This window comes from Cuculus canorus, chromosome 9 (assembly GCF_017976375.1).
Source record: "Cuculus canorus isolate bCucCan1 chromosome 9, bCucCan1.pri, whole genome shotgun sequence".
NCBI classification, from domain to species: domain Eukaryota; kingdom Metazoa; phylum Chordata; class Aves; order Cuculiformes; family Cuculidae; genus Cuculus; species Cuculus canorus.
In genome coordinates, this window is record NC_071409.1 from 20,508,643 (window position 1) to 20,533,328 (window position 24,686).

Below are 24,686 nucleotides of genomic sequence, written 5' to 3' on the forward strand. Positions count from 1 at the left end.
TGAAGCTGAAGGATCACACTTTTCATTTTTACCGGCGGGCATTTATTTCAGTGTTTAGAGAATGAACAGCTTCTCTCCACTCAAGGCACACGGTGCGTTTGGGAATGAGTCCTGTTAGGACAGCACGCATCTATAACGGTCTGAAATCTGATCCTCACCAGACATCGCTGGAGGTGAAACCATTTTGGATTTGACGTCAAAATGGTACAAATACAGATACGGAGAGAGAGTGTGCTTCTAGAAGGAACCACACGGTAAAAATCAAGAAATAAAACCGCAATAAGGACTAATTTAGAGCATGAATTCCAGGTCTCCTCCAAAGCAGCTGTAGATATAAAATATGTCCTGCACCTGACATCCGACTCCTCCCAGCCAGGCCATGCAGAAGGCTGGACAACACCGCACACTGCCATACACGAGGCATTATTTTAGTCCTAATTCTGCCTGTCCAGGGATTACAGCATTAGCACCCAAATCTCAGAGTGCGGGTCACAACGGAGAGGTTCCCAACCCCCTGTCCCCGGGCTGAGGAAAACCCTGCGGGCAGCCGGGAGAGTTATTTTCCAGCAGTCAGGCGATTCGGGGGAGGCCGCAGGACACCTGGGCAGGCAGAGGGGGCTCGATGGGTGGGGAGGTGCCGTGGGGGCGGCAGCCCCGCGCAGGGAGCTCGCCCGGGCTCGGCACCGCTCGACCCGCGGGTATTGCCGGGCGGCCACACGCGGCGGGCGGGGAGAGCGCAGAGATGGGGAAGCGCTGAATAATTGAGGAGCTGCAGCGCCCTCCTCCCTCCCTTCCTCCCTCCCTTTCTCCTCCCTCCCTCCGCCCTGCGTGCGCGGCTGGGAGCCGGCGGTGCCCATCGCAGCCCCCCCCGCCGGCTGCAGCAGCGCAGCCGCCCCCGCCGGGGGCTCCGCAGCATCACCCGCCCGGTGAGTGCCCCGCCGCACCGGGGAACGGGGCAGGGAAGGGGAGGGAGGAGGAGGAAGGCTCTTCCCCGCACTGCCACCCTCCTGCTCGCGGGGAGCAGCTCTGGGGGCGCGGGGACGCGGCTCCCGGTCTGACCCCGCGGGGAAAGGGGTGGGTGTCCACGGCTCTCCCCGCAATACACACACGGGGCCGGGGCGTTAAGGTGGGCGCCCGGGCTGCTCCAGACCGACCTCGAGGGGGGGCCCAGCCCGCTTGGGCATCCCCCTGCCTCGTCCAGGCTGCGGTCCCGTGTTTACAAAGTGTCGGGGCACTCGGCGGAGGGGAGGAGGTGGCGTCAGGGCTGACGGCACGGGATCGTTAAGAAACGGGGGGGAAAAAACAGAGTGAAATGCCGGGTGGCCTGACCGAAGCGACAGCTCTCGCTACAGGTTACCGAAACAAAACAGGGGAGCAATAGGCAGAGGAGAAACCCGAGCGGAAAGGAGAGCGAGCAAGGACGCGAGGGCAGGTCGGAGCGGGGCCGGCGCGGGTCACACGTGGGGCCGGGCGGCGGCGGCCGGGCGCTGTCCACGGTGCTGAAACCCCGACGGGGCGGGCGCGGCCCGGGCCCCCCCTCCGGCAGAGCCGGCTGGCCCGCGCACACGGACCCGGTTATGGCCCCGTCCTCCCACCGGCGCCTGCAAAAACTCCCTCTGACTTAGAGCCTGGTAATGGAGTTAGCTTCCTTTTTACGTCATCCCCGACTCTCGATGCTGTTTATTGATTCCACATGGGTATTTTGGAACAGCCTAATACCAACTGTCTGCCTGCCTCAGCTCCGGGTACTTGTGCTTCAGCATCTCTGTTCTGAAAATCCTAATCTCTTTTCTCAGAATTGCTTTCCAGCTCAGGTTTTCTGGCCTATTAAATGCTAGTTTATATAGATAAACTTACTGCCTTTCTGTCACAGGCTGTACCTAGGCAGCTCTGATATAAGGCTTCCTAAATAAACAGACTCTGAGAATAAGTAGGAAGCAGTATTACTCTGGTCAACACCAGAGACGACTTTTGGCTCAAAAGGGCCATGTTTTATTTCATCTAGCAGATTAACTAATTAATCATCCCAGTGTCCCTAAGTAGTAGGCAAGTACATTGTAGCACGCCAAGGCATTTATTTAATTGCCTAAAAACTGTCATGAGACTGGAAGTGTGATTGCTGAAGATATTTACACGTGTTCATTTTATCGGTACACATTGCTAAGGCATATGACTTACTGTAGTTGAACAACACGTTGTAAACAAACAGAAAACCTCAAACAAGCCAAAACAAATACTAGAGTGAAAAGTTACCTAGATTAAGCTGACTAATTATCCGTTCTTAAAATGTCCTGCTCTGTGGGGAATCCTTGTTGCGTGAGAACAGAGAAGTAAGGACTTCTTGCAGAGATCCAAGACCCAAGTGCTATTTCCCATTTTCATCTGTCAAAGGCGCTGAACTTTGCTGAAAAAGCAGAGACTGATGAGTGGTAAATGGTGCAGACAAAGTACCTTGAGTCCTCTCAGAGCAAAGTAAAATGTACATTACCTTTCTGAGAACACAGGGTAGAGACAATACCTACAATAGGACAAGCAGTTGAACAAGACCAAGGACAAAATGGTCTCATACAATTCAAGCTCAAAAAGGGAGTATGTAGGAAGGAAATTTTACTTCAGTATGAATACAGTTGACATCAACAACAAAAAAAAAACATTAAAATTGGAAGGGTCAGAGAATGGCCCTTACAATGGAGGAACTACAGCATCTGGACATCTAGGAGCCTCTACAGAAAGGAATCACTAGGCACTGAGTTACTCCTCCGTCTGCTAAGGAGAAGCATGACATGAACTAGTGCCAAGATGCTAAAGCAAAAACATCTGATTTTAAGTGAAGGATCACATTTTTAAACAGTGAAGGGCTGATGACCTGATGAAGGAGCTATCAGAAAACCTTCTGTATTCTCTGTCTGTTTGTATCAAGACTTGCTGTCCTCCTAGAAGATGCAACTTAGCCCAAGCAAGTCATTGAGCTCCCTGCAGGAGTAATTGCCTGGAAGCTAATGGCCTGCCATCTTGAACTTGGTGGCCTTAATGGTACCTTTGATCCTTAATTCCCCAAGCTAAGCACAGAGATGTACAACTCTGCTTCCAAGAGTCCCAGCCTTCCCTCTAGACAGTACAACATTCCCAGCAGGTGAGGCTTTTGACCACATACCAGACCCAGAACAAATGGCTGACCAACTTATATTCTGGATCCCCCAATTTTCCAACTCATCGTATTAATTATCTCTCCCGAAAAATAATCTCTTTCTTTGTGCATTTTGCAGTAAAGTGACGTGATTTAAAACCTAAATCATTTTCCCTAGGGAATCAGTCATGACTCCTAAGTCAAGACATATCTTAACCCTTTGTTTTCTTAGGATCATATGAAAATGATGAAAATTCTTTCTCTATGCAACTTCAAAGTCTCTGATGGGATTGTATCAGAAAGGATTCCAGCCCAAAATATTTTAAAGGATATTTTTATAGGCTGACTTGACACTACTTCCTTCTCCAGCAAAAGACAGTCTGTTTTCTCAGTTCTGAAATCACACACGTATAATAAGATTTCATCCATCTCTCCTTGAAGGCAACAGGAGTTTTCCTAGAAAATTCAATAAGAACAGGATAACCTCACAATGGGAGAATTACTGGTTTTCCTATGAAGCCCTGCAACAGTCAAGCAAATAGGATAGCAAGAACTCGCACAAACATAAATACAATCTAAGGCTCTTCATGGAAAAAAAAAAGAAAGAGGTTAACAGAATGTACTGTAACAGAACATTCTTAGTCCCTCAGACTTCTTAGCCCAAATTAATCAAAACTTTGTCTTCAGAGCACTTGAACAATTAAGATCATCATAATGAATGCCTACCCAACACGTTGTTGCTTGGATTATTAAGACATTTTTAAAATAAGAATGAAGAAGGTAAACAAATAAAGGATCAAATCACAGAATGGTATGGGTTGGAAGAGACCTCTGGAGATCATCCAGTCCAATCCCACTGCTAAAGCAGGGTCACCTTGAGCAGGTTGCACAGGATTATGTCCAGGCAGGTTTTTAATGTCTCCAGAGAAGTAGACTCCACACCCTTCCCAGGCAGTCTGTTCCAGTGGTCTGTCACCCTCCCAGTAAAAAGATTTTTCATCATGTTGAGGTGGAACTTCCCGTGTTCAAGTTTGTACCTCTTGCCCCTTGTCCTGTTGCTGGGCACTGTTGAGAAGAGTCTTGCCCCATCCTCTTGTCAGTTGCCCCTTAGATATTTATAAGCATTGATAAGGTCCCCTTTTAGTCTTCTCTTTTCCAGGCCAAACACACCCAAGTCTCTCAGCCTTTCTTCATAAGGAAGAGGCTCCTGTCCCCTGATCATCTTCATGTCCCTCTGCTGGACTTTCTCCTGCAGTTCCTTGTCTATCTTGAGCTAGGGAGCCCAGAACCGAACGCAGTACTCCAGATGGAACCTCACTAGGGCAGAGTAGAGGGGGAGGAGAACCTTCCTCAACCTGCTGGCCATACTCTTCTGAATGCATCCCAGGATACCATTGACCTTCTTGGTCAGGAGGGTGCATTGGTGGCTCATTGTCAACTTATCATCTACCAGGAAAGACTTATGTGTGGTAGTTGGATCCCTGTATCATACCAAAAAAAAAAAAAAAGCAGGCAGGTAGTATTTGTGTCTTTCACTGATTAAAAAATATTTTTAAAAGTCTCTCCAAGATTTGCTCTCTCTATAAAATATAAAGCCATGGTTGGGCCCAGACTTGTCATTCTAGTGTGAATGAGAATAGAGACAGTAGATCCAGGGATGTAAAAGGATCCAGAGTCAAGAAATATAGTAGGCATATTTAAGCTACTTCCTGTGGATACAAAAACCTGGCCAGAGATTCATCCTGGTCCAGGGTGAGTCTGCTGAACCAATTGAGCCACCCACAGTATAAAGGGAAGCAGATTCTAACTTAGGTCCATGAGTGACAGAAACTCCTAAACCATTTTTCATTTACAAGCAATGAGATGTAGCTCAGCTTTTGTTGTCAACTGGAAACTGCCTTCTAGCTTGAGCAATTTTTCTCCTGGATGTGTTTCTTTGGCTTGTTGAATAGCAACCCTGCCTCTAGACTATGCAGGTCTTGGCATGGGGCTCAGTGCTCCAGCTAGCATTGATGCTGCCACCACAGCCCATCCCTTTCTGTCACCAGGCTAGAACATCCCTAAAAGAAAACTGTTTTTCCCTGCAATAAAACTGTCAGAGCAAAGCCCAGGCACTTGCAAAACAAAACCAGTGAGGTGGAGCCATGCAGCATGTGACTCTATTGTTTCTGTTCCTCTGCACAGTGATTGTATCAATAATTTACTGAAAGACATGATACCATAAATTATACCTGGCAGGTGAACAGAATAAGAGCCTTTGTGGTGCAGGTTTTTCAAACACTGTGTCCTAGTTCTGAGAGGACAGAGTTACAGGATCAAGTGGTTTGCTGCATATAGGGAAATGGGTTACTGCTGCCGTGCTACAAGTGTCTACAAGGCTAGCTGTGTTGAAACTCCAGGTAAACATCCAAAACATAAAATGATCCACAAGCGAGCAGAGTTTGAGAGCAGCCAGTGACCCTTGCTGGTGGTCACGACCTAAGCCAGTGGTTTGGTCCACTCCTCTGGCAGGTCCTCAGCTCCCTGAACACAGGCTGGGTCTTACTCAACAAAGTTTTTTTAAACCTGAGGATGGAGCCACCCTCCCTGTGTTTAGAGTCCACTGGCACATCTGGGCACATTCCACCCACAGCAGCATGATCAAAACTTACCTTTAAGCATGTGCTTAAGAACATTATTGAATTATTAAGAACATTATTGAATTAAGAACGTTATTGAACCGGGTCTTAACGATGGACCTGTTGAGCCATACTAAACTGCTCTAAGATGCTCAGCAGTGCCAGCACAGTCTCCAGGTAGGATTTGGACACTCTAGTCTGGTAGTAATAGAAATGTGTGCTTCTGCTGCCTGTCCTTCATCCTTGGCTGGAAACAGGTGGAAAGCATCAGTGACAGGTCTCACGCCACTCCAGCTGTGCAGCGAGACATTCAGGAAGCATCTGGGTATGTGAGTGCCTCATCTAAGGCACCTGGGCAACAGCAGGTGTGTTTCGCTCATTAACCGGCTGTGAAAGAACAGGGACCAGGAGATGTGTACTTAATAACCAGAGTCACCAACTCTGCACAAAGTAAATTAAGACAGAAAGAAGGAATGTGTCAAGTTCCTTTGGCAGAGAGTTCCAGCACAAACAAGACCTACAGAAATAATGTTTCAGCAGCTCCACTTTCTGCTTTGTGTGCCTGCACACCAGTCAAGTTACGCTTGCCAGGCAGTGTAGCTCATCACATGGAGACCCTGGTTACTGTAGCTGGGAAGAAAATGTGTTGCCTCAGTGAAAGATGTTGAGTTCTGGGTTTCACCAGTAAGGGATCATGAAAGAAAATACGTGAAGCCAAGCCCTGGTAGCTAATCAACGACAAGCAAATTTTAGGCTAAGGGTAATCATGTTTGCTCATGCCGATTCCCTTGCTACTCAAGAACATCTCCTGGCAGTGTGTGTGCACCAGTCAAGAATACTGTAACACCCTAATATTTATGCTATTAGCATTTTTTAAGAATATGTTATTCTCAATTTCATTCTGCTTCACTTGTACCATCCTAGATGCTGATTTAGTCTTAGCTGTGCATTCATAACTCATTTACCAGGAAATGTCAAGAAGCCCTCATGCTACAATGCCGGGTATTACTCACGCTACACACTGCTTAGGTGTTGCAGTGCGTTTGCCTGACTGATGATGATAAATGACTAAGCACAGAAAATCTATTCTAGATCGTCTTCTTTGATCAACTTGTGCTCACATTACTCATATAATCGGTTGTGTTGAAGTGCGGGAGGATTACTCATGTAAGGCAAGAATTTTTTGTCCTAGTGAATAATAAGAATAAGCAGCCAAACATGTAATAAAAGCAGCGGGAGCTGCTATTCACTTCCTTGGAAGTGTGTTGACTCTACCTCACACTCTGTTTAGGAATTTATTGACACAGGCTACAACCAGCCAAATTACCCTGCAGATCTCGGCTGTCTTTTTCATATGCAAAAAACCCCTTTGATTTGCATATATTACTATTGCTTCTTCTGGAGACTTGAGCAAGCTTGAGATTGAAGACTCTGTCTTTCCAGCTTCTTCTGAGGAAAGTATTTATTTGAGAACCGATCCTGCATTAATTAGCTGACAGCCAAAATAATGGAAATGGGGCAGTGAGGCATAATCAATTACATTTGCATAACTACTGATGGAACACGATAAGTAATTAATGTGACCATGTGCACATACAAAAGAGAAATGCATTTGAAACCAGCAAGAGCTGAACTGTGTTTGTAAGCCTGATGTGTTTACAGCGTAAAAGACCAGCTCAGTCTCGTACTAAATTATTACAGAAAGCCAGAAAGACTGCGGGAAAGTGAAAGTCAGTGTTGAGAGTAAAAAAAACCCTACTTCTTAGTGGGAAATAAAGGAACCTCTATAAAAAGAGCAATCTTCAAAATAAAAGTAGAAGTTTAAAAAAGTGAATTTGCAGATTGTTTGGATTGTTATTTGAAACACAGGTCATTTTTTTCTTTGTTTGGGTGACAGAGCTGAAGTGATAAATCGGCAATTTACTGAAGGATTTAATTTGCATTTTTGCCATTGGAATTCCAAATGCTACCCAGATATGAAATAAGTTGTCATAATGATGCATCAGCCTGACTCTTGCAACAGTGAAAATCCATTTTGTTTAGGGAGCCTCACACATTAATAAATAACCCGTTCTATGAATTACGTCAAATGAAAAACAGCTCTCTTGGCTGGCCTGGAGCAAACCGTAATGACTTTCATTCTGTGGTGTAAAAGTATGGATCCACAGAGGAAAGAAAAAGAAAGCACAACCTAGTAATTACAGAGATAACCTCCTGCACGTTGTTAAAGCCAAGACAGTTTTTAAATTAGTATAATTCTAGAAGAGACTGTCTGGTAACCCCGGTCTAAACATTTCAGTGATACAAAGGCAGCTCTCGTCCACTTAGGCAGTGAGATTAGTTACAGAAAACGTGTATCTCATCAAACTGATAATTACAGAAAGTAGAACCCGTCGCCCAAAACTGTGAAAAAGCCCAGAGCTTCAAACGCAAGGCACCCACGCTGCTGCTGCCAACAGCGATTGTACTGCTAGAACAATACTACTTAGCATTGCAAACAAAAAAAAATCACTCATCTGGAGGAGATACCGTACTAGAAGGAAGATTCCTTTTTCCCCCTTGTGACAGCTCAGGGTCTGGAGTTGCTATTCTCCAAACCAGAGGAAGGGTGTGTCAGCACATGAGACAAATCTCGGTTCCTGGGCACTACACACACAGTTTTTTAAATGCCTGGATTTCAGAGGCCAGCACATTATTCCTTTAAATAGTCTGAGCATCCAGACCTCTGAGCACACCTTCCTTGAGGAGTTTCATTTATTCAACCGTGCTGTGGCTTGTGGCCATAAAAGGATGGAGAAGACCATATCTGATAACCGTGAGCACTGGTATCAGTGTCTGCACTTCAAATGCAAAATGGCACAGCTGTCACAAATGAGCATTTAAAGGTGCATGGAGCCACAAGAGTCCTTCTGCCGGTTACCGTGAGCAGGTACAAAAGCAATATTATTTTCAACAAGGTACAGCTAGAGGGGTGTTCATAGTTTTTAGCATGGTTTGTCTTCCACTTCCTTAGAAAACCTAACTGAATTAACCACTCGTACACTTCCATAGGGGAATTACTTTTTCCATTTTACTGAAGTAGAAACAAATTTACTGATTCCATGTGGTTTCATCACTCTTGTCGGGGGAGCCTGACAGAGCAGTTCTAAGAAGTTCCTGGTTCCCCATCTCCTGCTCAGCTCACCCATCTATTGGTTTGTCATTTCCCTGCATTAGCATTATCATTACATTCTTTAAAGGCTTTTACTTCGCCATCTCCAGACAACAACGACAAACTAAACCTTTTTGAAAGTGTGCAAATTGATAATACCTCTTTCTCCATAATTGTCTCGCTTCTCTTTCTATTTTTTTTTCCGGTGATTAAATAGCTTTTTTGCAAACACAAATGGAGCACTTAATGCATATTGTATTATTTACAACTCGGCACTCACAGACTGTTCTATCTGTCATGAGTACCTTGCTATGGCACTCTGCACCATGAGAAATCATTCATACCTGGAGGAAAAGGGCAGAAAACAAGTGAAAAAACCCAAAATACCAGGCATAAGACTGCTTTCCGTAGGCACAAGGGAGGTCAGCAGAAAACCTGATGTCTTGGAGAGGTGGATTTACTGTCTAAGGGGAGAGGACATGTCTGCAGGGATGCCCAGGAGCATCTTAGAGAGGACTAACAGTGTATTTGTGTTCTCATCCCCTTCAGGCTATAAGAACTATGGGTGCTACTTCCAAATGCATCCAGCCTCTAGGAAGGAAGGAAACAGTGATCTCTCCAGCCCCAGAGCTATTTCTCACTAGTCTGATGCCCCAAGGGACCCTGGCAGCCTGAACTAACTTCTTGTCAGGTTGGCATGTAATTAACCCCAGCAAAGTTTAGAACAATCCAATACCAAGAGATGTGCTGGCCTTCACCGTGACCGGCTCCAGTTTCACCCCTGCATGTGTCACTTCAGCTCCCATTTTTTCCTTGGGCAAGTGAGCACTCGGCCACCTAAAGCTCCTCATTGCTCACTTCTGTGAACACGTCACCCAAAGACTGGTCCTCAAATACTGACTTAGCTATTTAGCTTTGGAAACAGGACCCACCAACTGGAGTTTTAACACCTCTCCTATCTGTCTCCCCACCTTTTACCTGGTTATTCAGGCAGTTCAGTCTCTCCCCAGAGACAACAGCAATTAAACCAACACACTGTATCACCTCTCTGAAGGCTGGAGAAGGGCAAGAGGAGTGATCTCTATGCACATGCTAATTATTTTACTGGATTATACGTCTATGCTCTTCCCATTCTTGCACTAGAGACTAAAATGCAAAGTTTAAGGACTCCTAGAGGCTGGCTCTGGATGAGTGGCACCCTGGCTTTGTGTCTCTGGTCAAATTAAATATTTCCTCTTTTGTTTTATGTATTTGTTAAGAGAAGATAATTACATTTAGCCATCTTACAGCAGTGCTAACATTGGTAAAGCACTTAAAATAACAAATAGAAGAAACACGGAAGAGTACTGTCCTCCACTTCCCTTTTGCTATGGAAACACAGTTAAAAAAGATAAATCCCTGAACCCATTTTTTTAGTTGATGCAACACAGAAAGTTGGTCTTAAACCTGAAATACATCACCGCTTTAATTTAGCAGGAATTTTAGCTTAAAGTAACCACAGCTCCAAGTGAATTGCTCAAGCAGAAGTAAAAATGGAAAGATTAAAAATAAAAGAGCCCAAAATTACCAGCAAATGCACAAGGCCAGATTGCTGAAGCTGGACCCACGTGAGCAGCGCCAGGACCAGCAGGGCCCAGCTCTCGCTCTCGGCTCTGTGCCTGGCTTTTAAATCCCTTTAAGGAGGGCTGATGATGGAGACACAGCCAGCTTTTGCAGTGGCTGTGCAGCTGGGGATCAACACTGTAAAAACAAGCGCATAAAACTCCAAATCAAACTGTGTTCGCAAAGCAAACATTAATGTGATGAGCAGCCCTGGCAGAAGGCATCCTTCTGGTCGGCGGCCACAAGAGCTGCCGCCCGAGTCCCACTGTGCCCGCATCTCACCACTGACGTCATTTCTCTGCCTGCTGTAGGAGCTGTAATGAAATTCAGCATCTTGTGTCTCTCCTTACAAGTCCGCCTCAACGTTACAAAGCTCGTAATTAAAAGGAAAAGGGGAGAGGGAGCAGAGAAGTCAGGCTAGCGTGCTTCTTTCTCTTGCAATTCACTTGGGATCGCAGCAAGTTTGCTGCCAGGAGCCACCTCTCGCATCCCCTTGAGCCTTTGGGCTGCCTTTCCGCAGCGGTGATGCTGCAGCCAGGGTTGACAGGGGATCTGAGGGCTGTTGCTCCTGGGCTCTAAACATCTGTATTACTGTTTCTGAGGTCCACAGCAGGTACTGCCTTGGGGTTCAACAGGAACCTACTTCACCCCTGCGTTTCTGGGGCGTATCTGCCCTGAGCAAGGAGGGAGGGGCTTTCCCCACAAAAAGCCCATGCAGCAAATTGGGCGCTGCTGTTGCCCATGCCAGGGTTGGGGCCATCCCAACTGAGCTGCTACCAGGGCGTCAGCAAGTTTTTCTCTGCAATAATTACTCCTGTGAGCCATGAAAAACAGAGGAAATGCAAACCTTTCCTCTTGAAAGAGTGTCCCTGTCTGGCTTTCCATCACTACACCAACAGGAACCTTCTTTTAACACCATAGATTTCTTGTTGCATTCCCAGCGCTTTTTAAGAGAGGTCTTTGCCTAGGGATAATCCTACGGACTCCTGGATGGAGGCAAGTCATTAACAAAAAAAAAAATAAAATAAGCCACTCCAAAGCTCAGATGAGGTTTTGTGAAGCTCCCGTAGCTGGAGCTGCAAGGAGTGACAAGGATGAGTGATGCCAGGGAGCACCGCAAAGGATCACACTGGCACAGGACAGCTGGCAGAAAGCAGCTTTTTTTTTTTAACTATTTATCAGGAATAATTCAGCCCCAAACACTAAGAAAGATCCAGGCATGTAAATACCTAGGCTTCTCCTTCTGACTTGATTGCTGATTTAGTTAATTTACCCTAATGAAGAACAGTGTTGCAGAACAAACAGCGGTTACCAACAAGCGCACGGTGGCAGCAGTAAGCGCCAGCCAGTGAGGCAGCAGCCGAGGAAAACTAACCCAGAATGCCTGATGATGGGGAGCTGTGCAGCTCTGAAACCTGGCTGCCGCTCCCCGAGTTGGGTTTGCCCCTTCCGAGCCACAGCTCCCTTGAGCTTCCCATGTTTATAATGAAGAGAGAAGATGAAAACCACAAATAAAAACTCTCGTTCCCTCTCGCTGTTTGCTTCTAGCTAGCCAGAATCGGTGGAGCAGAGCAGAAATGAGCAGTCTCTGCCCCACGTAAGTTGTTGCCATCCATAAGATATTTTTTATGGCTTCAAGTGAAAGGATGTTTTCCAGAAATACACTGATCTCATTTAAACATCTGGCATAGTTTCGAATGATTGCTTGAATTGAATATAGCAGCAATTATAGATTTATTTTGTTTTGGATGCTTTTTTATTTCCTTGGGGACACAAGACACAGGAGGGGCCACATGAATTGCAGGGCTGTTTTGGGCTGTCCCATGGCAATGGGCAACCTTGCGGGAGGACCCAATCGCAGTCCCAGCCCCACACAGCTGGAGAAGCTCAGCAGCCTAAATCTGGGCACATCACAGATACACCAGCTAGTTCAGGCTTTAAATTTCAACCATTTAAAATATTAAAGTTTTTTATTGCTTTAGCAGTTATTGCTGGACAATCTGCCACCTCTTCCCATGAGGCTCTTTGCAAAAGGTGAGAAAGTAATTTCTGTACACTGAGACACCTTGAGAGTGAACTGGGCTGTCTGAATCAGTCAGGCTCAAATCTCTTCAGTTTAGGGGATACACTAGTTTTTCCAGTGTGGATGTGGATCCCTCCAGTGAGACCTAAGCATACGCTGACCTTACCAAACCCTTCATCAGTTGTCCATGTACACTGGAGACAAGACAGTGAAAAACTGCTGATCTCAAACCACATCAGCCCCAACCCCCTTAAAACACAGAGTAGGTCTGCCCATGCCAAAGCAAAGAGCTGTTGATGGGACCAAGAACCAGCACACAGCCTCAGCACCTCCATCCTACCTCTTCTGGTGACCCAGTGGCTTCTTTGCAACAAGCACAGCTTTCACAAAAGCATCTAGAAATGGTACAATTGCATCAAGAGACAAATCCATTCTTCTCAGGGCTTCTGTCGTCTCATAGTTAACTACCCAACGTTTATTTGTCCAGCCTCAACTTCCAGACATTGATTCTCATTATGCTTTCCCTTAGAAGAGTTAAGAGCCAACTCTTCAGTATCTGTCGTTTTCACTTTGCAAAGGGTTTTTGCTATGAGTAAACCGACTTGGGAGAGATATCTTCTTACAGTACAAACTACGTGAGCAGATTGTGCAGAGACAAAGGCATCTAAATTGTAGTTGTGTTTAAAAACCCGGTGGATACTTCTGACCAACTTCTTGGCTAGTTTAAGTTAATTTGGTGCAAACCTAAGCATAGCAACCTTAGTCTTTCAAACTCAACTAGGAGCATCTATAAAGTCCCAATAAAGAAAATAAGTAAATAAAAGATGGGAAGTGTTTGGGTGAAGTGCAGCAAGACCGCTTTGCCAGTCAGTGCTTCAGGGATGCTGTGCTGTGGATAAAAGGAGGATGAATTTTGGGTGGTGATCACTTGGCCTAGAGGAGTTACTTTTGCCATGGCTGAAACAGAGCCCTGGCAAAGCAGAGCCATCCTGGAGGTGCCAGCACATGGGCACACTGCCCCTAGGACTGCTCTGCTTCACCCCAGCTGGCACAGAACTACTAGGCTCTGGCTCAGCTGCCCCCTTCCAACGCAAACCTTTATTTAAAACAGAAAGTAAAATCTAACCCGAGATCCAGCTCTTGCCACAAACCAGCTGACTCAAGCAACTCAAAAGCCAAAGCCAGTTTTTATTCTCAATCCAAAGAAGGACATTTGCTCAAGAGCAGTAACAATTTTTCCTTATTATTATTCTGAGCTAGAACATTCAGCCTTACAGCTTGTGGTTGCTGGGGGTAAAAAATGAGCACAATTTGAACTGTGATCAACAGAAACATGAAATGAATGCTATGTTTTATCAAATAAACTCCAGAAACACAAGGCTGCCTGGTAGACACAGTGTAATTTGTTTTGGATGTAAAGATGGAAAAATAATTGTTTTGTCTTCAAGGCAATTTAAAAAATAATATTTCTATATTAACAGGAAAGAAGCTGCCAGGTTAAAATTCATGCTTAATAAACTATTTTCCCTTTTCCCTTATATTAGCATGCAGAGATTGTTAATTCATGGTATATTTTGCTCAAAGTCAAGAATTCACCACGTGTCACTAGGAAGTCATTGCTGCTGGTATTAGGAGTTTGCCTGAGAGCTACTTAGTTTGCTAAAGAACAGCACAAAGGGGGATGGCAGTTGATGAATAGTTCTGGAAAACATGACTTAAGATGAAAAAGCACAGATAGGAAAAAAACCAAGATAATTTCATGATTTTTAAGGCAATCCTAAAGCTGATGGGTTCAGGCAGGATAATTTAGAAGTGTTTAAAAAGAGCCGCAGCTGGCCATGCTGTCAGCCACTCGCTCCCCAGTGGACAGCAGAGCCCACACTGCTGCTGCCGACGTTCTCTCCCAGCTTGCCCTAGCTATGCAGAAGCCAGAACCCGAAGCATGTTCCAGTTACACGGGAGAAACCACATCTCTCAATTTAAAAAAAAAAACAAAAACAAAAGCATTCCTAAAGGAGTATTTACATAACAAAAAAAATAAAGTGATAAATTGAATGAAGAAACCACACCAAGGAGTTTTTTTAACCGCAGTTCACTGGGATTTGAACTTGCAGCACCCTTTAGAAATTTCCCCTTTAGGGATGACCTTTTTGATGGCAGCACAGAAAAATTAAAAGCAATCAGTATGGCCAGAGCACTGTAAGAGTCAGCTTCTATAGCACCAAAAACATCACCTGTCCCTGCAGGGGCCGGTTGGCAGTGATCAGCTCCTCAGGCAGCTGCAAGCTGGCACAGGCGAGCAGCAGTCTCAACAAACAGGAGCAAAGCTACAGTCCCACACTCTTTTTTTGTCCCGCAGCACAGGTGGAGCACAGTGATGTCCTGCAGAAGGTCCCGTGTGGCCAGGCTTGGCGATGGTGTGGCCACACGGTAGCAACAGGAGCATCCCTGTTGCCAGGACACGCTGCAAAGCTGTTGAGCCTGGGGCCAGGCCTGGTCCCCACGAGGACCCAATGTGCCACGGTGGCCACCAGCACCTCGTGGTTATACACAGCCATCACTGCTCTGGGTAGGAATTAAGCCACGAGAACTATGAGGGCATCAGGTTCCTGCTGCTCATGGGGCCACATTAATAACTGGGACTGAAATAATGCAGAAAAACAGAAAGGGGAACAGAGCATCTCTGTTGTACAAAACTATTGGATGGAGAGATTCCTCCAGAGCAGTAGTGTTGGCAAAAGCGAAGCTCCCTTCAGCCCCCCGTGCTCTATCAGTGCTGGAGCCCAGCCAGAAACTGGCTCAAGGGCCCCTTTCTGTTCCTCCATGCGGGGACCATTCCTCTTTCTTTACTATTGCCAGTAAAAACTCTGTTCTCTCTTGCAGCTGGGCCAGCAGCGCAAGAGGGAGATGCAGCCGCAGCCCTGAGCAGGTGCTGCCCAAACCATCCGTGACCCACCTCCGTGGAGCCCAGGACCAGCCATGAGCAGCTTCTTCTCACGCCTGGACCCACGGCGGGTGCCATGGGGGGCAGCAGGTCATGCCCTGCGCACCCGCGTCCTGCGCACCAAGCCTGTGGAGTCCATGCTGGAGAGCACAGGGACCACTACCACGCAGGGCACCAGGCTGGCCAAGGTCCTCACCACCCTCGACCTCATCTCCCTCGGTGTCGGGAGCTGCGTGGGCACTGGCATGTACGTAGTGTCTGGCCTGGTGGCCAAGGAGATGGCAGGGCCTGGGGTCATCGTTTCCTTCATCATCGCTGCCGTTGCCTCCATTTTGTCAGGTGAGTTTGTGAGTCACGGGCACCCTCTGGGCACCTGGCAGGACGCACGCTCAGCAGCACAGATGATGAGGGGCCAATGACTTTCCCATAGCCTAAAATACCCTTTCACACTGGGCTTACCCAGCTCAAAAACCTGTACTGGGAGCCAGGAGCGTGGGCATAATTATACCTGATGAGCTGCTGACAGCTTCCCCAAGGACAGAACCTCCAGTTCATACATTTTAAAACACCAGTGAGGGTTTTGCAGTATGCGTCCCAAGCGGAGAGCACAGCCAAGTCACAGCACCGGAGAAAGAGCTCAACGTGTTTTGTGGGACCCTCTGTTTTGACAGGAAGGGTATCGGTGGTTTGGGTAGCGACGGGGACACCTGCTTTTGCTGTGGACATTGCTAACAGTTAAAATCAACTCCAAAACTAATTAAGGAATTGTTTATTGGCTCCTATTGATACAGGATCACTCTTTGAATTTCCAAACAAAAACCCCAACCAACAAATGAACGGAGGGAGAGGAATTATGTAATTAGTAAAAAGCCGGTGCATTCCATCTGCTCCGTAGGAACCCAGCTAGGCATATGGCTTGAGCTGCGGTTTCCACATGAAGCCAGTACTGCTGGCATTTGTCCTTTCCAGATCAGTGCTAACACTATGATGTGATGTTCCTGCCCTCCCTGCTCAGACGACTTTGCATGCTGTGTCAGTCTGGCATCCAGCTTTCATCCGTGGGTTGGATAAGGAAACTTGAGTAAATGGCAAAGGGCTTTGATAAAAGACAGGAACAGCAAACACAACAAAATGACCCAGCTCAGCTATTTAAGTGTCTGAATTTTTGTAGGGGGAGGTGGAAGCACATCATGCTCTTTCCTAGTGATGCTCCATGGAGACTCTAGCAAAGTGCATGGGAGTTTAAACCTCCTACAGCCCAGAGGCACAACCTTGGCACAGCACGAGGAGTGTCACTCTCTCCAAGGCTGTGCCAGGGAAAGAGCCCAGTGATGCTGGCTAGGGATCACCACGCAGACTATTCTGCCTCCCTGATCCCATGTTGGACCCCAGTGGCGAGGCAGTTTGGATGCATTTACGATTGGTTCAGCCCAAAACAATATCCGATGCTCGTTTGAGATCCCAACACAACAAATGAAACAAAATGTCATTTTTTTTTAACTAAGACAGTAGATAGCATCAGTGTCTTTATCCTTTCCCACTGCCTGTTTTCTCTCCTCAGCAAGAGTTTTGCTGGCCATGATGCAAATCAAGAGTAAATGGAGCTTGGGTGGGTCTCATCTAACAAAAACATGCTGTCCTCCAAAAGGGGCTTTTTCACCCCAGACATGGGCCCTGCCCCTCAGTAGGGAGCTTCTCCTGCCTTCGCCCACAGGAGCCTGTGCTGCTTCCTGCTCAGCTTTCATCTCCTCTTGCTTTTGTAGCCCTGGGAAAGTGTTTTGCAAAGGATGCAGTGTTTTGATAGTCTCCTTGGCTGCTCCCTCGCTTCATTGTTGACACTGCTGTTGTTTATAACAGCAACAAGTTTTTGGCAAGTAAAATCAAGCAATGGTTTGGGAGCTGGACAGGCTATCAGGCTCATCAGGGACACGATTTCAGCTCTCACATCACAGTCACTCCCAGCGTGCCAGGCGCTGAGATTGAGTAAATGGGCTCAGACAGATTTTAAGGAGTTTCTCACAGTTTTAAGGCTGCAGCGGGTTCTATGGTGCATCATGCGTCACCAAATCAGATTCCACTGGCTGCAAAGTGAGCCCAGGAGGGCTTTGGCTAAAAAAAAAAAACCCTTCCAGAACGCTGTTCGGTTCCCCTGGGAAACAACCACAGGGAAGTCCCACTGGGCACGTCCTGCTGGTAGGAAATCCTTCGGTGCTCTTTAGTCATTTCAGATAGGGATTTTTCCAATTTCATCTAGCCATCAAATTCCCGTTATACTTTCCCCTAGGTTTAAGCAACACATACCCCATCAGGGTACTTACAGACATACTAGAATCAATTAAGTGGATAAATTAAATTAAATCAATCTCTTTTATTCTTTCAACGGAAGGTCTTTTATTCAGCTCTCAAACCGAAACATTTGCCCAACTTCCCTTGACAAAAGCTCTGATGCAGAGGGCACTGCAGCCCCCCTTTATCACCTGCCACTGCCAGGATTCCCTACTCTCACCTCCATCTCTAACTAAAACCCCTTCTTGGCAAAAACCAGCAGTTTGTATCTTGCCCAGCCCCATTATTCTCTCCACAGCCTTTTCCACCAGCTGTTGCCTGTCCTTTTAGTGATCTCCTTTCCTAAAGTAATGCAACTTTGTTGATGGCATTTTGCAGATCTCTTATTGCGAACTCAGGAAAGGGTCAGGTCCACCCCGTGATGGTTACCGATGTGGGATAGTTTTCTCTGCCACACATCCCCCACAGGCTTCAGTGTCACACTGTGCAAGAAAAGAAGACACTCCTCCCCCAAGGACTGTACTGCAACCCCAGCACCCATTGCTGGGGACTTCAAGCACCAAGCTGCACAGTTTTAGAGCAGATTGCCATGGTCTTACCTGGTATCTTCGTGGGAGCAGACTGAGCGATGGCCAGAGTGCACCAGGGAGCAGGGGAGAACTGAGCATGTGCCTCAGGTGCTGCCTGGCTGCAGGATGAGGGCCAGGATTAGTGGCTCCAGCTGCAGCTGATTATGAGCTGCTGGGGCAGTTGGGAGAGATGGGAGTCCTTTTACTAAGGCAGCTTTCTTTCTGAAGCTGCCTCTTATCTGCATGCAGTGATCATGAAACACAATGGACAGGCTCAGTGGCTTGCTGAAAATAAGATTTTGCCATATACCTGCCTCGATAAATTGGCTGCTCTTCTTTGAATAAGGATGGTCCCTCTGGATTCCTTGCATGGTAGCATGAATTAATTGGTGTTATCTTCAGTACTGCTGAAAGGCCCCTTCCCAAGGGCTTGTTTCACCTGAAACATCACTCCCATGGTGCCAGTGCCCTGTGGGATGTATCATGAGCCCTGTGTGTCATTGTGCCAGGCAGCAGCAAGAGGGTAAGCATCCACACCATGGCCGGCACTGCCCCAGCGCATCAAAAGCAAGACAGCAGCCAAGAGGGTGCACTGAGCAGTGCCGCTTATACCAGCCCCTTGTACCACCAGTTGTGCCGCTTAGTGGCTGTTGCAGCACTGGAGTTTGTGGTCCTTCCTCCTGCTCTGCCAAGACACTACTCATCAGCAAAAGTCCCCACCAGGCAGGTGAGGATGCTCAGTGTGACCCCAGACCACCACTAACACAAAAATATCTAACTTGCACACGTGTGCTGTGTGGAAAGCTGCTGGCTGCCTCGCCTCCTACCCCCAAACAAGATAAACCGGGGAATGGAGAGGTCATTGAAATCTGAAAAATGAGATTGTAGATGGGATCTTGGAAGGGACAATGTCATGGACAAAATCACTCAGCTGTGTTAATGTCCTGAATAATGTCAATAACTGTAATTACCCCAGTGCAATGGCTCTGTCCCGCCGATTACACGGTGCAGCTGATATTCAAGGAAAAGAAATAGTCTTCTGCGAAAAGACTACTCCAAACAACCACTGCATTGGTTTGTTTTCTGCAGAAACCTGCAATCACTCTTGATTGGGGTGAGGGAAAGAAAGCTGTCTCTGAGTTCAAAGAGTCGTGGTATTGAGAGTGTGTGTCCAGCCTCTGCCTGCTGCACTCCTGGAGCTGGTCTGGCTGCGTGGCGGCACCAGGAGAGATGCATCTCTCTGGATACCAGGGCACCAGTCGGGACTTCTGAGGAGTAACTGTATAACACAGTTTCATTATGCATCATCATCATCATCCAGTACTGATGGAGATATTAGTCAGATAAAATCTGCACCCAAATAAACTGTGGTATTATCTTCTTTTTTAAACAGAGAGGGAAATGCTGTGAACCCCATCTCTGATGGAGGACCTGCAGCACTGCAAAGCAAAGTTATTGAATTAATGCCATCTGATACGGCCAATGGCAATCAGGAATGGATGGCAGATCTTGCATCTCATGTCCCCCAGACTGGATACTGCATTCTATAATAAAAAATAGTTAGTTTTCTTAATGTATGCTGATACCTAGCACAGATATCCACAATGTATTGCGGTATGCAATGCATAGTGAAAGATTGCTCATCTAGTTTGGAAACCTAGTACGGTAATTGAAAACTTAAACATTCTATACATATTAATGTGCTCTGCTGCTATCATTCTGTATCAATAACAATTCTCTTTAAGCCTTATCTTGTCATTGATTAAAAGTAAAACTGCTTCCAAGAAAGATATGATTTTTTAAGGCCATCAAAGACAGAAACTAGATATTTGTCCCCATTGGACGACCTGTTTCATAAATCATTCAGGCCTGTAGTTATCTGTGAAAGTCTTGCCTTTGCCAAGTATATGCATTTTTCATCAGCTTTGAATAATGACTGTTGGTAGAGCTGATTGATGGGGATTTTGCTGCTCCTGCTGTTGGGCCTGCTTTACAGAAATCAGGTTCTGAAGAGTCCCATTGGAAAGCACTGCCAGCATCACGCATGCAAGTTAAACAGTGGATGGAATATAAAAGTCCTCCAATGCCGAATAAAGAATTCAGCTTAGGGATTCAATAATTCTGTGTTTGTACTGTGCAAAAACTGTACTTAACAGGAAGAGCAGCAAACTCATAACATTTTTATAAATTATTAATTCCTTGAAGCATCTATTCTCTTCTAAATAGAGAAAGTTGTTGATAAAGAACCCAATAATTACTGTATGTTTACACAATGATAATAACAGCCTTAGCCCATTAAATGCAGAACTGGTGTCTTCAGGACAGGGGTTTAATCAATGGTAAACTTGCAGGATGCAGTGTGGCTTTCCAGCACTTGTTCTGGTATTTGGGGAATTTATGACTAAGCCCATCCATTCCTTTTAAATAAAAGCCAATGGTTGTTTTAAGACAGCAATGTGTCAGGGTCTGTTTTTTGTTTAAAAGTACCCTGACATAGTAAGTGACTGATGCTGCCTACAGCCCTGGGCACCTCCTGACACCTCCATGCAGGTGGAACCGAGGCAGTTTTACTTTTTTCCTTTTCCAAGCATATTTCCCTTACGTTGTTTCGTATTTTTCCTAAACAGGTGTTTGCTATGCTGAGTTTGGTGTGCGGGTCCCCAAGACCACGGGCTCTGCCTACACCTACAGCTACGTGACAGTGGGGGAGTTTGTGGCCTTCTTCATCGGCTGGAACCTCATCCTGGAGTACCTGATCGGCACGGCTGCAGGTGCCAGTGCCCTCAGCAGCATGTTCGACTCACTGGCCAACCACACCATCAGCCGCTGGATGATCAACAGCGTTGGGACGTTGAATGGACTAGGTGTGTCATGCTGTGAATAGCTGTGCATTAGTTAGGGCCCAAAAAGTAATTGGAAGCTCATCAGAAGTCAGACACGGATATTAGGCTTCATTCATTATTTACCATCCATCTGCCTTTGGTACTTTGCCTTCGCGGGCTGGTTCACAGACAGCATTTGGGGGGGAGTGTGATAAATGATACTTTGAGTCCCTTCAGGATGAGCTGGCGTTGAGCAGAATAAGCACCCAGAAAAATAAGTCAGATGTTCGAGGCAGGAGCACTTCACTCTGCTCAGTCCCATTCAGGCACAGGCAGAGCCTTGCTGGAGAGTACAAACTGGTGTCTGCAGTACTGCTGTGTAGAAAGTCGGGGCTGTGATGATCCCGTATGACCAGCAGTTCCAGCACCAGTCCATGGCTCTAGCAGTACGTAAAACAGCTAGCTGTCCTGTACCTGTGCAATGAAAACTTAATGTCTAATTGACTTTTAAGTAGTACCTGGTAAATACATGTCTTGCAAACAGAACTGGTCATTTGTTTGCTGCCCTCCCCAAACCCCTAACTCTGTTTTGAGACATCAGGATTTATGATCTTAATAAAACAGCTTTATTTGGCGGAGGCAAGGGCATCTGGAGACCACCTTTGCAATGGGATTGAGGAGTTCTGCAAAGCCTCAGAGTCTGAAAAGCATTTTCAAAAGCCCACCACAGTGCTTCTGGAGATGCTGTCCACAGCTATGGATGGAGAGTTACAAACCTCTTTTCTCTTACCCAGGGAAAGGAGAGGAGTCATACCCTGATCTTCTCGCTCTGGTCATTGCTGTCATTGTCACCATCATCGTGGCCATGGGGGTGAAGAACTCAGTGGGGCTGAACAACGTGCTCAACGTCATTAACCTGGTCGTCTGGGTCTTCATCATGATCGCTGGTCTTTTCTATGTCAAAAGTGATAACTGGGCTGAAGGACAATTCCTGCCGTTTGGATGGCCGGGGGTAAGTCCTGGGAGCAGGGAGGGACACACAACACCTGAGCAGTGCCACCCACCACCACGCACTCTGCTTTGCTCGTGGTACACACACCGTATTTCCACTGCACTCTCCAAATGCCAACCCTGCCTAACCCACCTGTGCTTTGGCCACGGACCTCCAACTTCCACCACCGCAGCTTCCTTGCTCCACCAAACCTAAAGGGTACGGCAATGCTTTGCCTGTATTTCCTGCCAGCTCTTGGAAACAGCTCAGAACTTTTCCCAAATGTCTTTTTGGAGAGATAAACTCCATGTGAAAGCACACACCAGGAAATGCCGCTAATTGCCAGGCAATGGAGCAAAATGCAGTGGCCATCCGAGACAGAGTGATCAGGAGGAGCCGGCTCAGCCTCTGCGGAGAGGGAGATACTTGTGTTGGCTGGTTTTCAACAACAATGTTCTCAAGCTTTTGTTTTGAGCACTTTATAATGCCACCTGTCAGTACTTATTTTATATAAGTTCCCTCCAAACTTACTGAGAATTTGGACATATTTGGCTTTTTTAAGCTTGCTTGCACTGGTTTTTATCCAAGGATGAACAGAGACTGAAAATATCTCAGCTGGCCTAAACCCAAGAGAGTGTCTCAGATTTACACTGCTCGGCTCCATCACAGTTTTGTGCAGAAAAATAAGCAAGAAAGTAAAGTAAACCAAGAATCTTGATTATTGAAAGGGTCCCAAGCTGTCATATGGTCCCTGAACCTCCCTTCAGTAAACCAATACCTCTGCCAGAGAACAACAGTGAAGAGAAGAGCACTGAGTCTCATTTGAGAGCAGAGATCATATTTACCTTTGGATTGTGTTTGGCTTTTTATGCTGTACAATAGGAATGAAAAAGAGCAAATAGAAAATAGGTGTTTCGCTCTAATTCGACCTTCCAAGTATCTCCTAGCCAAAATACATAGTTTTAAAAGATACATATCTGAAGCACATCAAAATCAATAGGCTGCTCCCATCATTTTCAGCTGGTTGTTTGTCTCCCAAATTGTTTGTAAAATAAATCCACCGTAACACAAGCATGAGATCCAAAGGATCATGGAGGATACTTTAAAAAGGTAATTACAGGTAGTCTAATGAAATAGGTGAATTTTACTGTCTGCTTTATCACGATACCACTGAGGTGGCTGGGATGCTATGGGCACACGGTACCCAGCAAGCTGGCTAGAGGGATGCGGGGGTTTTACAACTGCAAATGGGCTCGCTCACAGCCACATGGTCTTCAGCCTGCTTCAGCATTTCTTTCCTATAAATGTCCTTGCTAATAGTGTATATTTTTTAAAAATCATATTAAAAAAATAACCAAACAGTACAAATAATTCCTCATCTAAGTGCTCCAGTGTGTTCTCCTAACCTGTCTGCATCTTCCAAGCAAAACAGAGGTTGTTTGGAAAGCAGTTTCCATCTGACTGTTGCTGCTCTCTTCTGCTTCCTCTGCTAGTAGATCTTGCTGCCACATGAGACATCTTGCTAAGATGGAATGTGTAAACATGCTCCAAATTGCTACTAATATAAATGGATTTGGGGTGGAGTATTGTGAAAGCAAACTTGAAATAGGTTAGTTGTCTCCTCTGTCGCTGCTAGGATCTCCCAGCAGATTTGGGCACTGTGTGGGTACAGGCTTGTAGTGCACCACAAGTGAGCTGCAGATGCCTCCAGTGACTCAGGCTGCATGTTGAAATCTTTCCCCTAGACCAGGCCACTGGGTTATGGGTGTTCCCAGGGTCAGTCCTCAGATGAGAACACCCAATTCAATGCATGCATCCCCTGATCTGCTCCCTTCACCCTTTAGCTCAGAGAAGGCAGAACTGGGCTCTTTCATTTTCACTCAGTTCCGTCTCCCTGGCTGGGTGCCAGCCTCCCTCCTGTCTACTCAGATGTTTGATCCTCCATGCAGGTGCTCAAAGGGGCTGCAACATGTTTCTATGCCTTCATCGGCTTCGATATCATCGCCACCACAGGAGAAGAAGCAAAGAGTCCCAACACCTCCATCCCCTATGCCATCACAGCGTCACTTGTCACATGCTTGACAGCATATGTGTCTGTAAGTACTAGCTATACATATGTAAATGTACATAAATATATATGTATGCATATATATACATACACTATATATATACATCTTTATCTATGTATATATAGATATATATATCATGTACCTTCTGGGGCATCTGCGCAGCTCCACACTCCATGAGCCAAGCTGCCAGTCTGGCCCTCAGGCAAGGGCCCTTTCTTTGGTGGGAACCGAGACATCAGCTGTGGTTCCATGTGACCGCAGTGTCCTGCTGAGGCTCCCCTCCACCCCAGCCCAGTTTGTTCCCAGTCTCCTGTCACCCTGCTGAGATCCCTCTGCCAGCTGCGGGGAGATGGTGGCAGCTGTTTTTTTCCTCATGCTTCATCCCCATCTACAGCTGGTTTTACATCCACAAGTGCAGGAAAGCTGAAGGAGCAGCAGCATTGCAGCAACGTTTCTCCATGTTTTGGGGGAAAACAGCACTGCT

General features: G+C 46.3%; 1 protein-coding gene across 1 annotated transcript in view; it reads left to right on the forward strand.

The window, feature by feature from the left end:
- Nucleotides 1-802: 802 nt before the first annotated feature.
- The window catches only part of SLC7A14 (solute carrier family 7 member 14), a 32,088-nt gene continuing 8,204 nt past the window's right edge, over nt 803-24,686 (forward strand). The window contains exons 1-5 of the mRNA XM_054074876.1: nt 803-926; nt 15,405-15,804; nt 20,948-21,184; nt 21,937-22,154; nt 24,083-24,229. Coding sequence (XP_053930851.1) covers nt 15,501-15,804; nt 20,948-21,184; nt 21,937-22,154; nt 24,083-24,229 — 906 coding nt within the window. The 5' untranslated portion in view covers nt 803-926; nt 15,405-15,500. The remainder of the gene's footprint in view (nt 927-15,404; nt 15,805-20,947; nt 21,185-21,936; nt 22,155-24,082; nt 24,230-24,686) is intronic.